This window comes from Columba livia, chromosome 18 (genome assembly GCF_036013475.1).
Source record: "Columba livia isolate bColLiv1 breed racing homer chromosome 18, bColLiv1.pat.W.v2, whole genome shotgun sequence".
Taxonomy (NCBI): Eukaryota; Metazoa; Chordata; class Aves; order Columbiformes; family Columbidae; genus Columba; species Columba livia.
The window spans coordinates 171,704-190,415 of NC_088619.1; the positions used below are offsets into that span (position 1 = coordinate 171,704).

The 18,712-nt window shown below is 40.9% G+C and overlaps 1 protein-coding gene across 4 annotated transcripts in view; it reads left to right on the plus strand.

Moving 5' to 3' along the window:
- The window catches only part of MYH10 (myosin heavy chain 10), a 106,133-nt gene that overhangs the window by 2,090 nt on the left and 85,331 nt on the right, over window positions 1-18,712 (plus strand). For all 4 annotated transcript variants that reach the window (XM_065034328.1, XM_065034330.1, XM_065034329.1 and 1 more), the window contains exons 2-3: window positions 637-1,014; window positions 12,302-12,458. In XM_065034328.1, coding sequence (XP_064890400.1) covers window positions 670-1,014; window positions 12,302-12,458 — 502 coding nt within the window. In that variant the 5' untranslated portion in view covers window positions 637-669. The remainder of the gene's footprint in view (window positions 1-636; window positions 1,015-12,301; window positions 12,459-18,712) is intronic.

Genomic DNA, 18,712 nt, shown 5'->3' on the forward strand with positions numbered 1-18,712 from the left:
GGCTGGAGAGATGTGAAGTCCTGTGTTTTTCAGGAGGAATATGAGCGAGGTCTAGCTAGCTTAATGGCTTACAGAAACCCCAAGTGTCTCAAGTTTTTGTAGCTGGAAATCTACATGTTTTAAAACATAAAACATATTCTTGCTGCCTTCTGGTTACTGTATTTAGCTACCCACTGAACATTTTATATTTTATATCTATCTTTTTTTTTATTATTATTCATTTGAAGTGGAGTTTACTGGCAAACTTTTGTTAAATTTGCCTTCGCTCCTTATTTAGGTACAGAAGGCAGATGTGTATTTTTCTTGTAGCTCTCACATTTGTTGCAATGTCTCTCTCTAGTTGTTGCACAATTAGAACCAGTTTATAGCAAGTTTCCTGTACTAAGTCTGGGATTATACTTGACAGATTGTTTTAATGTTTGTATGGCAGTTGGCTTATTCAGAGGGCTGCTATGTGAATAGGGGCTCTGACTTGTATAGTGGTTTATTTAGGCTATGGAAGAAATTAATGGTACTTCTTCATCAAGACAAGATACAGGTATTATTGATAGATTATTGAACTGATGCAGCATAGCTCCATTCTTTTCTTTAATAAGAATGTGGTATGTAATGTGGTTTTGCTTTTTTGCTTTTCAGGGTAACTGATCGTGGACAGCTTCACTTCCCACAATGGCACAGAGATCTGGGCAGGAGGATCCAGAGAGGTACCTCTTTGTGGACAGGGCTGTGATCTACAACCCTGCCACCCAGGCTGATTGGACTGCTAAGAAGTTGGTGTGGATTCCTTCAGAGCGCCATGGTTTTGAGGCAGCCAGCATCAAAGAGGAAAAAGGGGATGAAGTGTTGGTCGAACTGGCAGAGAATGGAAAGAAAGCGCTAGTCAATAAAGATGATATTCAGAAAATGAATCCTCCCAAGTTCTCTAAAGTGGAAGACATGGCAGAATTAACCTGTTTAAATGAAGCCTCTGTATTGCATAATTTGAAGGATCGGTATTACTCTGGGCTCATCTATGTAAGTACTAATCATTAGATTCATTACTGGTGCTGATTCAGCTGAACTTGGCTGATTACCATTCATTTACCTATTTAAAATGGAGGGAGCAGGGCTTGTCTCTGATTTTGATAGCCTGAATGCTTTGCATCCCTAGCATTTAGATTAGTCCAGGGTCTTTTTCCATGCTCTGTACAGGTCAAAAACTCTGTCATAAAACAAATAATAAAAATTTCTCCTATGGAAATAATTCTGGAAGCATCTTTCAAAAATAGAATGCTAAATAGCAACTCCGGGTGCTTAGCTCATGCTACTTGTTAGAGCGCTTGCCTCAGACGTGCTTAACTGATACAGTGAGTAGTATCAAATGACTTGTTTGAGCTGATGAGACATTACGAAACCTAACTTTGCTGAATTACTATTGTTTTAATTGCTTGTATGAATAAGCATATATCATGTTTTAACTTGCTGCGTATTACAAATGATAATAAGAGGCCGTGCTATGCTGAAGTTGGAGAAAGTGCTAGGAATGCAAAATGTCTTTTTGGAATCTAATATCAACTTACTGGGCCAGGAAAGAATGTGTTCAAGTGCTTAAAATAAAACAATAAGATAAAGCTTTCTTTTTTTCAGTGTTTTTGAGGCACTAATTGGAACATCTGGCTTATCACCATCTTTCTATAGAGTTAGGAATCACTGAGCCATTGATGCTGCTTTTGACCCTGTTCCTCCCTAAACATGAAATGAGTGTGTGCTGCACAGTTCAGAGCAGCTCCTTGTCTCTTGGCAAACTCCTTGCATAGCGACTTGTTGAGTCAGAGTATCATTCAGAGCTACAAGCAGACTTTAGATCTTAAAAGAAACTGTAACATCTGCTTAAACGGTTGGCGTGTTTTAATAAATACTTCTTCTAAGGCTTAGATCCGTTTTATTGAGTTCGGCTAGTTAGTTGATTCATTTTTCCCCACCATTTAGGTATTAATGAGGTACCCTTTTTGCTTGGCCCTTAGTAGTATTTGGACTTAGTAAAAATGATACGCAACTTCAAAATACTCTTTGTATTTGTGCTTCTTTGTCAGTTTTCTCTGTGTGTTTTTGGTTTTTACCCCTCCACAGAGACCCATACAGAAGAGCTCAGCAAAAAATCTTCTGAAATACTTCTTGCAAGCTTAGAAGTAAACTAATTGGATCATTAGTAAGGACTGGATTGAAAATTAAAAGTAAACAAATTGATAGGTCAAAAGTATCCAGTATATGTAGCAATCATAATGCCAGCTGTTATGAAATTCATTATAACTATCATAACTGTATTTCATGATGAAGGTTCAAAGCTGAAGGCCTTAAATGTCAAAGCAAGTTCTAGTCCAGGGAACCCATCATTCTTCTATATATGCAGATGATTCAGTACCGTGTTACTTTGGATGACTTACAAATTTAAAAACGTGCCTTTGAAAGGGTGACTTGTCATATATGTGGAGTTTAAGTGATATCCTATAGGTCTTTTTTTTTTTTTCCTCCCCCAGCCCTGCTCCACTTCCCAAAAAGGTGCTTTCTGCTTATTCTCTAGCTGTTGAGGCAGACTCTAAAATCTGGTTCCTTGGCATTGAGATACTGCTGTCACATAGGAGGATTAGTACATCAGTATATTACTAATGATCTCCCGCCTCCTAGCTGAAAGAAGTTGGTTGGGATCAAGCTAATGGATTTGCTGGCCTTAGATGGAGGTCTGAGGTACAGGAACATTGCTGGAGGATGCTGCTGTTACCAAGAATTATGTTTCTGTGCAGCTGTAATAATGAAGTCTTCTTTGAAATTGAAACTCAGCTTATTTTTTTTGGGGGGGGCAGGGGGCAGTTGTGAGTACTATTAGAGCAGCGACTGAATCAAACTGAAATCTTATATTTTGGTGTTGGTCTCGAGTAGTCAAGATGGAGATGGTTTTTAAACTAAAGGAGGGAGATTCAGGCTGGGTGTGAGGAAGAAATTGTTGCCCTGAGGGTGGTGAGAGCCTGGCCCGGGTTGGCCAGAGAGGTGGTGGATGAACCATCACTGGAGACATCCCAGGCCAGGCTGGACGGGGCTCTGAGCAACCTGAGCTGGTGAAGATGTCCCTGCTCATGGCAGGGGGGGCACTGGGGGAGCTGGGAGGGTCCCTCTGACTGAAACTATTCTGTTTCTGTGATATCTTTTTGTTTCCTTTGACTCCCAATCAGCAGCATGCAGTGTTGCCTTTCTAGGAAGCAGAAGATGAGTCTGTCAACCGAAGTAGTTACATGTTTCTTTTCAATCCCTAGAAAGAAAACAAGCTGAGGGATTTGTTGGGTGGGTCCATTCATCAGTCTGTAATATGCCTGTTCAAGATGACAGTACTGGAGGAACAGGGCAGGTTGACTAAAGCCAGCTAGCACCAGTGGGCATGACCTCTGCCCTGGTGCTCATTTCATCAAGTAGAGTTTCATGTAACATCTAAGTAGGGGTGGCAAGGAGTTTCTAGCATTCCTAATGTCTGCCAAGTGGTGTGATCTTGGCCTCCAAGTTACATTATTACTGTGCTGTGGGAGGTGAACACAAATGGAGAATGTGGAAAACTGGTAGCTTGTAAGAGTATGATGTCTGTGCTTGGTCCTGGTTTTATTTTTGGTCTGCTCATGACAGCACAGAAGATGAAAGGTAGCAGGACTTGTGTAGGAACTACTGGGAAGAATATTTTGAGTGTGAACTACAGTGATCTCAGTTTTGTTTTTACAATGAAATAACTGGACATTTCTTGCTCCACTTTTAACATCATCTGTTCTGCTTCTGACGTCACTGTTGCCACAGGGTTTATTATGAGTGTAAGTGAAGAATATGTTAAAGTTATTTCCTGGAGAAGCAAATTCTCTTGAAGTCTATGATATACATTCACCCCTGAGAACAGGTAAATCTATCGTTATGACTTCTTGCACTTGCACTTTTCTCCTTAGCCCATCAATGACTAAGCATGATCCTGCAGAATCTCAGCATCCCTGATATTATCTGTGCTCACATTTGAGGCTTGGTTTTCATCACATATTGGTTCTGTGGAGGTGCAGCTGCCCGCAGTATATTTTTTTTCATTACTTCTACCTTTGGTAGGAGTTTTCACTCATCCCGGTGTTTCATAGCTGAGTTTTTCCAATTTTTTTGCTTTTCTAGAGATAGTAGCATTTCTTGTGGCAGAGATGTGTCATTCAATACTCTAAATTGCTCTCTCATGTTTTGCTGTAGTTGCAACTTCTCATGGGTCTTGGTTACCTTAAATGCTTATGAACTATCAGTTCTTTGGCTTCATATAAAAAAATTACTCTTTTGCCTGCACTGCTTTAGAGTGACCAGTTTTAACACTAGCTGTAGTGTGTAATTAGTAATATCCATAATGGCTGTAGATCAGAAACTGGAGGTAGTTCATTGTACAGGTACCTGGCGGGAATACCCGAAGGCTTGAGAGGTCCTTTGAGGACTTGGAATAAACATGATATTGCTCAGACTAGTTTTGTGGTGGTTCTTGAATATCCTTATACCATGATGAGCTGAGTTCCAGGTGTCTTTCTGGGAGTGTTAAGAAAGGAGGCAAGTTGTCCGAGGTTTTGGGTCACCAAAGTCTGTAGCTTCAGTGAGGAAACATCTTTATTTTTACAAGACCTGCATGAAAAAATGCCTCTGTGAAGGCTTCTAGATATCAGCCGTAGATTTTGGGTTCTGCTGAAGTCATGTGAACAAAATTTGATTTTTTTTTTGGGAGGACCAAAATAATATTTTAATTAGACAATGAAATGGAGCCATACAGTAGAAAAAGTGGATGGTGAGGGTCCATCAGCCTTAAATGCTGTGGAGTTTTCAAGACCACTGCTGCCTTAATACTTTGTGACAAGTCATGATGGGCAAGATTACTGCTCCACTAATTCTGCTTGTTGCTGCTTTGTGAGGTCTCATGAATGAGCTTCCAAAGTCTTCCTGGCCCAATATGGCATTTGAACATAGGAAATCACTGACTTTGATTTTTAACCAACTGCGCTGTAAGCCGGAGAGGTTCAGGAGCAGCTTTGCTCATGCTCAGAGGTTTGGGTGTGCTGTTGCTGGTGGTGTGTGAAGCCCAGCTGAAGAAGTGACTGCTGTCCCCTTCAGCTGGAGCCCTGGAGAAAGTGGGACACTTGCAATGGCTCTTTGGTTTTGGTGGGAAGGGATGGGAGTGGCAGGGGAGGTGATAAACAAGGAGTCAGATTTAGTCTGAAAATAAAGTCAAGCACAGCATTTGTCCTCCCACCACAATACTTAGGAGCTTTGATGGAGAGCTACAAATAAGGTCTGAAATCTGCAGAATTTTTTGTGTAGGAAGAGGCCTTTTTTCCATCTTGAGCTCTCTGCACTTCAACATCAATAACGTATTAGCTTTAGTATCTATTCAGAAAGCTTATATGTAAGCATGTCAGTTATGTCCAATATTAGGCTCAAAGTTCACTACCAAATTTGCCTCATATGGTTGATCTGAAGGAAAGAACTGGTTTGGTTTGGTTTTTAATATTTAGTTTCTTAAGATTTTGTTTTCTGTCCACTTGGAAGAGAGAGACCCGGGGTTGCTGGCTAGCTAGTGTGCAGTGAAAGTCCTTGTCTTTCACTTCAGAGCAAGGTGATTCTTCATTTTTATATTATTTTTTTTAACTCTGAAAGTAGATTTTGATATATGCTATGGTACTTATAGAACTGCAAAAAACAAAGTGGTCAGGGTGTTCCTGATCACTCTAAATAGCATTTCCGTGTTTGTTAGGTAGCATTCTGGATATGACATTTTGAATTTTTAAGTCTATTGAAAGCATTTCAGTTAATTAAAATGCAGCTACTTGTGTAGATGAGGAATGTAAATGCCTCATTCCTACTTAAATGGAAAGCAACTTTTTTTTGGAGTTGCAGACACTGGTTGGAATTGGAATGAGTACACTAATGACAGTTAATATTTTGAAGTTGGGGCTAGGTGACACTTTCAGCAATTTAAAGCTCTGCTTTTGTGTCAGTACCTCTTTTGATGGCAAGGAAGAGCCTTCTAGTTCCCTTTTAAAGCGTATTTTAGATGTTTATACATTCCTACATAATCTACTAATGGATGTCAAAACATAACCTTATGCTCATCTTGCTAACAGAAGACTTGCTTTGCTGTTCCTTGAGAAAGGACAAAGGAATGGTGAAACACTCCTGAGGAAAAGGTTAGATTGGACTTCAGAGTCCTCCCGACTCCAGTCAACAGTGCATTATCTTACCTGCCCATTCCTCCACCTTTTTTTATAGGAAAGACTTTTTCAAAAGGTTTGAAAACTGTTTATGTAAGGCTGAGAGCTCCCGGAACCTTGCTGCAGATTATTGCTCTCTCTGTATATCCCTGCTGGGTTTTCTTTTTGCTAGTAAAGAAAAAGCACGCTCACTCTTGTGCAATTAAAAATACTTTAGCAGATATTTTTTTGTAATTACAAGTATTATCTCTATAATTGGTCTGCAGCCCTTTGCTACTTTCACATTTTTAATGTACGTTCCATTTTGTTGGGGCAGAAGAGGGAAAATTGGGGAAATCTGTAGTCCCCCATTTCAGAGCCTGCTGTTGGTGGAAGCTCTTAGAAAACTGCACTTGAGGCGTTGTCTATAAGCTGGTTCTGCTCTTGAGCTGCTGCCTCCTCTGAGGCCTGAGCATAACCTAGATCTGTGTTATTATATAAGCTTCTGTGTTCTAATTGCTTTAATTTTCCTGCTGGTCCACTTGGGAATGTTTCACATTATTGAGTATGGTATTAAAAGAACTCTTAAGAAATGCAGTTTGTTCCTTAGTTTAATTTTAGCCCAAACCAGTCATTTGATCTAGTACTTAATATATGGCAGAAGAAATCCAAGGGTTCAAATTGTATGGCCTGCTTAGACACAATATCTTGTTTTTTAAATTAACTTTGATTTTGGAAGACTCATAAATGTGATCAAGTTGAGAGTTCTGTGTAGGGTTTTACTTCGTTAGAAATGTCTGAGGGATTTAAGGGAAGCCAATCAATGCCCTCTTCACTCTCAGGCAAGCAGAGGTATCCAAAAATGCGTATTCTTGTCAAATATTCTGTCTCTATAAAAAAATGGTAGCTTAGCAGTGTAAAAAGGTGCAATACTTTGAATTAAGGATTCCTGCACAAGCGCTCGGTGGAACGCACCCTTGTGCAAGCCACCCCTTGAGCTGTGTGCCCGCACACGAGTCCAGGGCAGCCCATTGCAAGCTGTCTGCAGAGCCGTTCACCTGCAGCATGCAGCTCTACAGGAGTCTCATGAAGGGATATTAATACTTTTCTGGCCCTGGTGCAAGCAAAGATCATGTTTTCTGTCTCGGGCGTTGCTGTGACTGGAGCGGCCGGGCTGGCTGGCCGTGGGGACACCAAGGCTGGCCTGGCCCTCGCTGGGAGGGGGTGAGCGGCCTGAGCAGGGCTGGGACCTGCACTGCTCATCTCATGGTGGGTTTACTTTCTTTAAACATATAATCTGAAGGCTATAGATGTGAAAATATAGTACTGGTGAACCTTTTCTCTTCAGTGCTAGCTGTAGAGAACATTTATAGCCATGTCTTCTAATGTTTGGGCTGTGCTTTTTCTTTAATAGCTTGTGTATGTGTTGTGCTCCTTTCCTTTCTCATTCTCATGCACAGATATTACTCTTCACTTACCCTGAGTCAGTGGCTTTTGTCCCCCAACCTTGGGCAGAGACAGGTTCCCAGCAGGTTCCTGACGCTTGTTGGCACCCATAAAGTTAGTGTCATGGGTGCCAACCTAACTTAATGTTTTGAGGTTTTTTAGTCTAGCAGATTAGGCTGGACAGAGATACCTGGGATAATTTCTGGGTTCCAGTCTTGAGTGTGCCCTGCTCAGGGGCGTCCATGGGGCAACTGGGTGGTGGCTGGGGATGAGCTGCTGCACAAAGCGGAGAAATGTTCTGCCCCAGGTCACTGCTTTCCTCCCTGCTGAGGCTGATAAGCTCCATGCCCTTCTGTAAGATTTGAGTTTAGGATTGGATAACTGCCTTATTTAGACGTAAAAGGTAGTACAGGAGAAAACTATGCCAAGTTTGGAGGACTTAATAGGTCTTGGAGTGTGTAAGGTGGGTCCGTAACCTTAGGAATTGAAACCGGAAAATAAAAATGTGATAATGATGCAATTTATCAATTTGGAGAATGTGCTGTACCACATTAGTATATGGGATAGTGCTTAAAATGGGTATTGCTTTCTAGGCTAGAAACTACTGGTCTACTTTAGTGCTGGAGTTAGGTTCTGGTTGGACTCTATGATCATGAGGGTCTCTTCCAACCAAAATTATTCTGTGTTTCTATATTTCAGGTAAAAATAGGAGATATTTAGATGTTTACTTCAACTTAATTATTTATGTAGTAATAGAGTAAGTCTGTCACTTTCTATATTCAAAGAACTAGAGGGAAGTGTTGAACCTGGGTACTCAGGTGATGTAAACTGATGGTTACAAATTCCAGAAATGTACCTGCATCTTGCTGATGCACTCTGAAGTGATGCTTTAAAGATGCCTTTTGATGTTGCAGCAGGAGGATCCAACCCAACAGTAATGACAGCATATTACTCGATACAAGAACTGTAAAGCTGAGCTATTAATCTGAGGAGTTGTACAAGGCTTTTGACACTGATACCATCATATGTGTACACACAGTGAAGGTTTGATATAGTTTTAAGGGAAGACAGGTCATGAAAACCTTTCTTGCTCTGGAGCCCACACTCCAAATTTAGTGCCTTAGATTCCTGTGTGCTTTCGCCTGGAAATAATGTACTCTTTATTTGCTAGTACTTCACTTACATGTACTTCTTTCTCAGGTTGCTTACTGCTAGGAATATAATGTAGTTCTCAAGTAGGCCAGCGTCAGGAACCTGAACTCTGCAGTCTGGCATAGTTTATCCAAATCCAAATTACTAAATGATATACTACTGAATGAAGGCTTGTAAGCATCTGGAAACATTCAAACTCCACAATTAGTGTCCTGGAGGATAGTTTGTATAACAAACCTCTGTCAGACCACTGCTTTACTGTTTTATTTGTCTCTGGAGCCTTGCCTAGAAAGCGTGCGTTCCAACATGCTTTATTGCTGTTGGTTGATATTGTCTGTATCCTGTTCCTCAGGAAAGCAGAACTGTGTGTGTTTCAAGCTTGTTTGCAGCTGATCCCATGATCTCGAGGTGAATAAGCATATTTTCCTGCCCTTAAGTTCTTAATGTACATATCTATCTCTGTCAGCTGAAAAATGAATGAAGTCTGGTTCTGCATCCAGATGTACAGTTACTGTAGCTCTTCTGTGCTTGTTCCTAAAAATATCTGAGATCTGACAGTTCCAGCAGAACAGAGGAGGCACAAGGCATCACTCTGCCCCTTTGGTGTGTCTGAAAGCTTTGGGCATCTCTAACAGTTGCACCGTAATATTCATTAACTAGGGTGTCCATTTGTAAGGCAGGTGTACAAGTATTCCCTTTCATTCTTTTTGTGGCTGGTCACCAAGAAGCTTTTCAAGATGTGTAAAACAATCTCAGACTACTTTTTGTGTCTTTGGTTTGCATGTGAGAAAGCCCACACCTCCAGTCTGCTGTCTTATATATAATAATGTATTTGTACTGTGAGACCTGCAGTTATAAAATAGCTGTATAAAAATTCTTGTATCATTTACCTCCATCCCAATTAAATTTGGCTCAAACACAGAAGAGATGCTTTTATTATATGCCTGCCATCCATGAAAACAACCCACCAATATATTCCTGTGTTAAATGTTGCTTTCTGCAATAGATGGTGGTCAGGAAATCGGGGAGCTTCGTGGAAGGACTTGGCTCCATCTTCCTTTGAATAAATGAAGGCTGTATGAGTCTGGGGATATTTTGAAGACAGTGTGATTTTTAAATTCTGCAGGGAAATAGTGGGAGGGTGAACTGAGTAACTGTTGTGCAGGAAATGAAGATGCTGGAGTTCAAGGTGCTGCATGTGAAGAACTGTCGTGACGCTGACTTAATGGTCGGGGATAAAAGCCTATCCTTTAGATCCAGTTTCAAATAAAAGAACCCCAGCACTGGTGAAATGGCAGAATTTTGTGCTTCATAACTTCCAATGTGGCCCTGTTCAATGTAGAGCCTCTTAAATTAGCCCTTTTCATTTGCTCAGGACATTTGTTGGTCGTCCTCTAGATTGAGTTATGTCCGCATCTAGCTGGACTTGGCTTATTCTGATCATTCCAGGTTCACTGATCCATCTGATCACTGCATCAGAAGACAATCTAGAAAGGCTTCCAGGTTAAGTATCATCAGCAGAAGTCTGAAGGGTTATTAAGTTTGTTTTAATAAATTATTAATTCTCTATGTAGCTAAATAGTAATGATGTTTACTCCATCTATGTTGGGCAAATAAACAAAAGATGCCAAAGCAATGGGGGAGAAGGGATGGATAGTCTTCAAATAGCTGTTCTCATCCTAGAAGGAGCTCTGAAGATTTATTTTTTTACTTACCAGATCAGTTTATTTGTGTCTAGGGAAAGGTGGTATTACTGGGGTGAAAACAAACAAAAACTTTGAGCCTGAAAGGACCAAGACAACTGGTAAAAGTTTTAGATGAATTTGCAGAGAAAGGTGATGCTCTTGAAAGGGGCTGACTCTGTAACTACTGTGTACAGCAATACCCTGACAGCTTAACCATCAGTCACTGGTTTAGGAGTTCCTGTCCACAGTGAGATACAGAACAGCAGCCTGTCCAGTTAAGTGGCTGAAGCTGAGTGGGTGAAAAACAGAGCAGGGCTCAGAGGTTCTGCTGGATGAGAGTCCAGAGTCATCCTGGAGGAAGAGGTCTGCTGGCTTGGGCAAATGTTCATGCCATTGTACTGGTCAGAGGGTGTGTTGATCTGGAAGTGGACCTTGGTGGTGTGAATTCTTTAGCTTGGGACCGGATCTCCTCTGCAGTCAGCAATAAACAAGTTGTTTTTTTCATTAGACTTGGCCATAGTGGAGGAACAAGCGTGGGTGCTGGTCAGTGACTTTGAGCTGGGCTTGGGGAATGTGTGCCTTTCTTCTAGTTATCCTTATTCGAAGACTAACAAGGAAATTGGGCTTGCGGTAGTTCCCGATGCCTTCATGTCACTTGCGGTAATTGTAGCTGGATGTGGGTGACCTCAATTGAGCAAAACCGGGAGGACACCTGGCTAGGAACGTAGATCCTGTATTTATCAGTTAATGAGCTCCTTGGTCAGCTGAAACACCCTATGAAAGCCACTGTCCTGCCTTCCCTTTCCCTAACAGTAATACTAGTAGCCGTGAAAGAGTTTGGTCAGGGAACTGATTCTATTAACAACCAGTTATTTTTGAAATTTATCTTCAGTAGTATCCAGCTAGGTTAGTGAGCCCCCCTGCAGTGCTGGTCCAGCTCGGGGTCCTCGGCACAGGACACACATGGACCTGCTGGAGAGGGGCCAGAGGAGCCACAGGAATGACCCGAGGCTGGAACAGCTCTGCTGGAGGACAGGCTGAGAGAGTTGGGGTGTTCAGCTGGAGAAGAGAAGCTCCAGAGAGACCTTAGTGCAGCCTTTCTGGACTTAAAAGGGGCCGATAAGAAAGACGGGGACAGACTTTTGAGCAGGGCCTGTTGTGATAGGACAAGGGGTGATGGTTTTAAACTAAAAGAGGAGATTTGAGGCTGGACAGGAGGAAGGAATTGTTGTCCCTGAGGGTGGTGAGAGCCTGGCCCAGGTTGGCCAGAGAGGTGGTGGCTGAACCATCCCTGGAGACATCCCAGGCCAGGCTGGACGGGGCTCTGAGCAACCTGAGCTGCTGAAGGTGTCCCTGCTCATGGCAGGGGGGGCACTGGGGGAGCTGGGAAGGTCCCTTCACCCCAAACTCTTCTGTCATTCTGTGTTTCTAAGAGCAGCTACGCTGGGAAGAGGGACAGTGGTAGGAACATGAAGCTGGGGAGGAGCTGTGCATTTGCCAGCAGGCCGTGTGAATTTTGAGTTAATGACTGATAAACTGTTTTTTGTGCTGGGCTCAGGTGACTTGTTAACATGTTAAGTTCATCTTTAAATTACTTCTCATACCGGTGACCAAAGAGCCTTTTAAGAGAACTAGAAACCAACACTTTGAATATGGTGTATACTTTGAGTTGCTCAACAAAAAGGAAATTTTATTCTAAGATTTATATTATAGAAGCTGTGGAAAAAAGAAGTCTGCTCTTCGTGGCTGTATTTCAATACTGTTTACTAACAGAAACATTTTTGTTGTTGTTTTGTTTTTTTTAAGACCTATTCAGGGTTGTTCTGCGTAGTTATAAATCCTTACAAGAACCTCCCGATTTATTCAGAGAACATTATTGAGATGTACAGAGGGAAGAAGCGCCATGAAATGCCACCGCACATTTATGCAATATCTGAATCTGCATATAGGTGCATGCTACAAGGTAAGAATTAGTTACATGTTACTTGACAGTTGTTGGCAATTCTTTGTAATGTGCGTAACACAAAGGAGCATCGTTATTCAGCTATATAGCAATTTCTTACACAATTGGAGTATTTTTCTCATATTTAAAGGGGGAGGGGGAAAAGGCTTTCTTATACAGAACCTTAAATTTCCAGAATAGAACCCTGTACTTTTTTCTTAAAAGAAGATATTTATGTAAAAAATGTTGGTGTACTGGCTTGGAATGAAGTAAGAATGAAAAAGTGTGAAGGAAAAGGAAAAGCTGAAGTGTGTTAATGACTTGTCTCTCTAATGCTATAAAGATGTTGGTGTTTTGGCAGCTGACAAATAATCTGAAGTGACAATGAAACAATAGTATGTTTGAGTTCGCAAAGAGGTCAGGGAATGCTTAACCTTGAGTATTATTTTTTTTTCCCCAAACTGGTATAGGTCATCTCTATAGGAGAATAGAGAGTAAGTTTATGGTGGGCACGTGCTTTGAATTTTGGCTTTAAGGCTATGCTGAACAAATATGAAAACTGTGAATCTGACTTATATTTTGTGGGGGGAAAAAAACCAAAACCAAAACAACGTCCTCTTGATCAGAACAATAGCCTCTAACAGCTCAGATCAGATGGCCCCTATGAACAAATATATGTGGAAGAATAGAGTAAACTTAAAGATTACTTTAAGGAGTTTATTCCTAGCAGTCTGGTGTGGTTTGTGGAGAAGGGCTTCCCCCTCGGAAAACACCATATTTTTTGAAATTCTCTCAAGAACTTTTCAAAAGTTCTTTAGACAAATGTCCTCTAATAAAGTAAGTCAATGTCAGTAGTTATCGCACTTCAAGTCCCCTATATTTGTTCACGTACCATGCTAGTATTGATTTATATCTCTGGAGATCTTGATACATGTACAAATTTTACTGGTTTTGGAAGATGGAATGAAGAAGCAATTTCACAGGATGGATATGTTTGGTTACTGTCTTGTTTTCTTTCCACACTCATATATGGAGGTTTATATTTTCTGTCAAACCTCTGTGCTTGCTTTCGTTTTGTTTTAGATAGTCTGAATTATTTTCATTTGAAAGAACAATGCTGTAGATTGGAATAAGTATAGATGAAAACTATGCAACAGCATCCACTTATTAGGGAATAACTTCCTGAAGGTTAATTAAATCTAGTGCCCTTCACCAATATGGAGCTACTCCTTGTTTATTTAGAAGGACTAACGAGAATTTGTCTCAAGGGGGGTAAGCGGAGGGGTCTGGCAGTGATGCTGCTGGTGCTGCTCCCTCTACATGGGGCCTGATGCAGACAGGACCGTTTCAGGGAACTGAATTTAAGTCTCCATATACATAAAAGTTGCAATTATAACAACTAAGGTTTTCTTGTCATTATAGCATCAAATAATAATTGTCTATTATTACAGTATTCAACTTATTTCCTGTTTATCAGTTGAAACACAAGGTCTACTACCCTCTGCCTAGAGCTACCTTTTCCCTGCCAGCCAAGTATTTAACATAACGCACAAGATGTCCTTTATCTCCTAACTATGATAGACTTTAAGTAATGAAACAGAAAACGTGTATCAAACTTTTGGCTGGTAGAAATAGGCCTCTAACTAGGAACTAGCTGTTGTTAATTCCAGTGCTTTGGATTAAGTCAGAGGTCTCTGCCTTAACCAACATGCTTTTGCTGGTAAGTTACTCACACAGAGTTATAAAACTGTTGAGCAGTTTGTTTCCATGTTTGTGCCCATAGTTGCTTTCCGAGGCAGAGCTGGGATGGTGGCGAGCAGGGTAGGTGGGATCAGGTTTTCCAGTATTATTGTAAGTCACACTATTGCTATTACAGCATCTTCAGAGGTTTCTTTTGATATGAGTGACTCCTGTGTGTCCAATATTTGGCATCTAAAGTTTAATTATTAGGATTCAAATCTGAAATTGAAAAATAGGAAAGCAGTTCCTTTGGATAATATGACAATAGCCGTATAGAAATATTTTAGCTGCTAATTTAGGTCAAGGAAAGTGGTTGACTGTATTTTCTGTGCCTGTTCAGTAGTATTTTGTTCAGTATGATCATGTTTACTTTCTTTGTAGCTAATCACAAACTACAAATTTTCAGAGTGTTGGTGAGATGTGTTTATACTGATTAACAGGATACCTGGGCTTGAGCTGTGACTCTGAGCAACCCGATTGCTTAAAACACTATTTTCTGTGCTGGTAATCTGGCTCAGTTGTGTGAAGTGTTACTCAGTATCTTAATGCTTTCACACCTTTGATTCAGAGTATGAATGATTAGAGATTGACTTCAAGTTTCTGCTCATCTGAAGTTTTGTATGTTTAATATTTGTGCTTAAACAAAGAAATACAGATTTCTGGTTTGGGTTATGCAAACCAAAGGTTTTGTGGCTGGCAGAAACAAATTATGCATGTGCATCTCAATAGTTATTCCTTGTCCTAAACATTGCTGGGATTAGCATGAGCTGTGCCAAGAAAGTGGGATGTGCAGAGCTGGTTTCAGTGGCAGAGTCTTGCGGATGGCCGGTTCGCTGCTGGGGCAGCTGCGTGCACTGCGGATTTGAGGCAAGTTTCACAAAGAAAAGCAAACCTCAGTGGTTGCTTGGTTTCCTCAGTGTTGTCTTTTCTGCGAGTCTTGTAGTACACACTGAGTGTGAACGCAGCCTTATTAAAAACAAGGAAGTCTTTGGGTACATTCTGGTTATGACAGTCATGATTTCTCTTCAGGAACAGCCTCGTTACCCTGTGCCTTGACCTCAGAAGATAATAACATGCACTTCAGCTTTGCATACTGGATTTCCCCTCTCTCTCCCCTGGTAATTATTTTTCAAAGTATTGTGGTAGTAGGGTGTTACTTCACAGGTGGTTTAGTGGATTTCTCCTGTGTTTTCTCTTCATTTTCCTAATGTTATGTTGAAGCAGTAAGTACATGTAACCATGGGGCTTCTGGGCACACTGAAATTCTTTAGCTCTGGACAGAAATCAAATGCATAAATGCGCAGGGCTGGTGTGGGCGTGCTTCACAAAGAACACCAGGCTGAGGTTTTCACAGCTACTGGACACTTGACATGGTCGTAAGGAACTGGTGTCCTAATCCCTGTGACAACAGTGACCTTAATTCTCTTTGGTAATACAATTTGCAAGACTTGCTAGTCTTCTTCTGTACTGCTAGAAGTTATAGGCAGTGAGCAGAAAATGTTTTGACAGGGACTAGGATTTTCTTTAATAAAACTAAGTCTAATAGTTCATCTATGACTATTTTTACGAGCCAGGGAGATTTGATTGCATGAAAGCAGGGCTAACAGATTTTATTCTCTAGTGCTTTTACCATGCTTGGCTTTCACTTTTCCCTCCTCCCTCCCTGTTCTCCACTGTGATTCCAGAGGAAGGGCAACACTATTATGCCTCTTTATTCATTGACTCTTAAAAGTGCTTTGGAGGAAATATTAAGGAAAACTTCTTTGCTTTTTGTTGCTGTTGCTTGCCTACTAATATTACTCTTGTATAATTATGCTTAGTCTCTCCTTTTCATCCTGTTTCCCTGAGGATGTCTTGATGAGCACTGAATTAGCGCTGATATTTTAGGACTGCCTTTAATCCTGTTGCAGAGAAGGTTTATCGGAAACAGTGTAATACGTGAAGGGAACGCTTGGTGTTGGAGAAGCCGATACTGCCTGCAGATGCAATACTTGTCTATTTAAAAACATTGTATTGATCTAGATTTTTAGTTAATCTCGAGTCCTCCCTTTGGGGGTGTTGGTCAGGTTTTTTTGTTTGTTTTCCTAAAGATATGGAAGAAAATAATCAAAACTAGAAGATGACAACTTTTTTGTTGAAAGCTCTGTTAAATCTTAAAATGGAAGGGGAAGAAGTTTCTCTGAGACTAAAAAGCCTGTGAGTGATGACTAGCAGTCTCTGTGAAGAGTATATAGAACCTGGTTTATATGCAATTAGTGTTCTTGATATTTTCATTACATCTTGACTTATCGAAAGATCCCTCAAGCTTTTTAACAAGTTACAAAGTTCAGGATGGCCAGTGCAAGCAGAAGTACTGCTGGGTAAATGTAATTTGAAGGATTTATAGGTCTCTTCGTTGATACACTGTGATTCCTGTTTTTACTTTGTCTGGTTAGGCTGCTGTGGAATATAAATACTGAGGTGACAATAATATTAACATCAAAATTGGTTTGTATACCAATAGGAAGGTGATATACAGTGGTCTTAATGGCTGATTGGAGGGAAAGAGGTTCTTGAAGCAAGAAATGAAGTAGAAAAAACTGAAATCCATCAAGCTGAAACAGTCATCCACCTCATTATTTTTGCATTTGAAGTAAAATGAGAAATGCTTCTGTCAGCACAGCCTATTGTGTGATATTTCTTCTCCTCAGTCTTACTCTTCCCATCTGTCTCTTGGTGTTAAATCTGTGTGCTTCCGTGACTGGGAAATTATTTTCACAATTTGAATTGTTGCACCTTGTTAAACCATCTCTGACTGGCCTCAGTAGCAACTCCTCCCTGAACAAACTCAGCTGAGCTTAGGTTCTGAACTACATTTCTACTGTGTCTGTCTTCAACTTCTTTGTTACTGTTGGAAAAGTTTTAGCACGTTAATGCTTGTGAGAACAGCTCCTAAGCCTTGTGTTCCTCTGTGTAAGAATGTGTTTGGATCCCTGCTCTTTACTGGTGATCAACTTCAGGGTTACAAACTTAATTGTATGTAATGATATTTACAATAAACAGCTTTTTTTCTGAAGCCTCAGTTACTTAGACGTGTTCCTTGAAGTGGTTGACTTACTTCTTGAAGTCACAAAAAAAAATTAACTTTCTCGTATTTAAAAATGAGACAGGAATGACGTTACATAGAGAATTCTTAGTTTCTTCGGTGCCTCGCCTGTTTTCTCCCACTTCTGAAGTGTTGCAGCAGATTAGCCCTTTCCATGCTCTCTCTAATTGATATTCTGACCAATTAGTGATGGTTTTAATTTTAAAACTTGCTGTGCAAGCTGGCCTCTCATTGAATTGTGCCTGTGCTAGCCTACAGACAGGAATTCAAGTCTAAGTGCATCCAACTTACGAAATCGTTCATGAGATGAATCATTTAGTGCATATTACTCAGCCAACACCTGCTTCTACTCTGAAGCTGTAGTTTAATTCAAACTCCGTTTATTTCTAAGTAGTTGTGAAATGGATAACCCACTTCTGCTTGGCTTCAGCCTTCAGACAACATACATCAAGCCATTATTGCTTGTGCAACAAAAACTTCAGTGTATTCTAACCTGAGAGCACACTGCCCTGGAACAGCACTCTGGAGTGTTGTGCGGTTTGCACACAACTGATTTTTGTTGGTCGTTCTGCACTCCTCAGGGCTGCTGAACTAGGAGCTGACGTTGGCTGTAACTAGTACTGATAGGAATTGCAGTAGCTCCTCTTTTCTCCCACTTGACTTAAATTTCCTTGCTATATTGTGGCAAGGAAGCAGCAAGAAGTTGGAGCTGTTTTTAGCACTTAGCAAGTGGAGAGAAGTGATGAGGGGCTGGCGGTGTTCTGCTCTTTGTCTTCAATTACCCAAGACTTGTGTCACCAGCATGGTTGTCAACGTATATCTCAGTATGTATGTCTAGGTTCCTAACTAGGAATTACAATATCATCTCTCATCCTTCCGCTTGTCCACACTCTGTGCTTTCAGGTCTTTGGCTGCTTAGGTCCTACTTTGTGTACCTTTCTCAGGGGTTCAGAGTTGCAAAGGGTTGTGCGCCTCTAGTACGCTGTTTGATAAAGCAAGGTGAAGAAAAGCTCCTGGCTTTCTCAATACTCCAGGATGTTAAAATTCTTTCTATTCTAGGGTTTTTTCAGCATGATGGTAAAGCTATTGGATGATGTATAGGTGGAAAAAGCAGGAAAAAAAGTGTGACTACCTCTTCCTATGTGCGCCTGCTATGAAGTTGCTTGGGGAAGTTCTCAGGTGGGGAATGAAACATGAGGGAATCACCCTCACACTGAGGGGGTGGTAAATAGAAAAATGGTGGTAGCAAACGGCAAGAAACAAATTCTTAAGCTCGGAGCTGGAATAGCTGAATAACTGTGCTGTGTGTGAACGTTAGGCACAAAACACTTGGTAACAGAGCACCCAGATGTTATAATGGCTGCTGGGTGTTGTCTTTTTGAGATTCCTTTTCAGATACAGAAATATGAAGAGCAGTATGCCCATGATCAGTGATAAATATGTTGGTAGG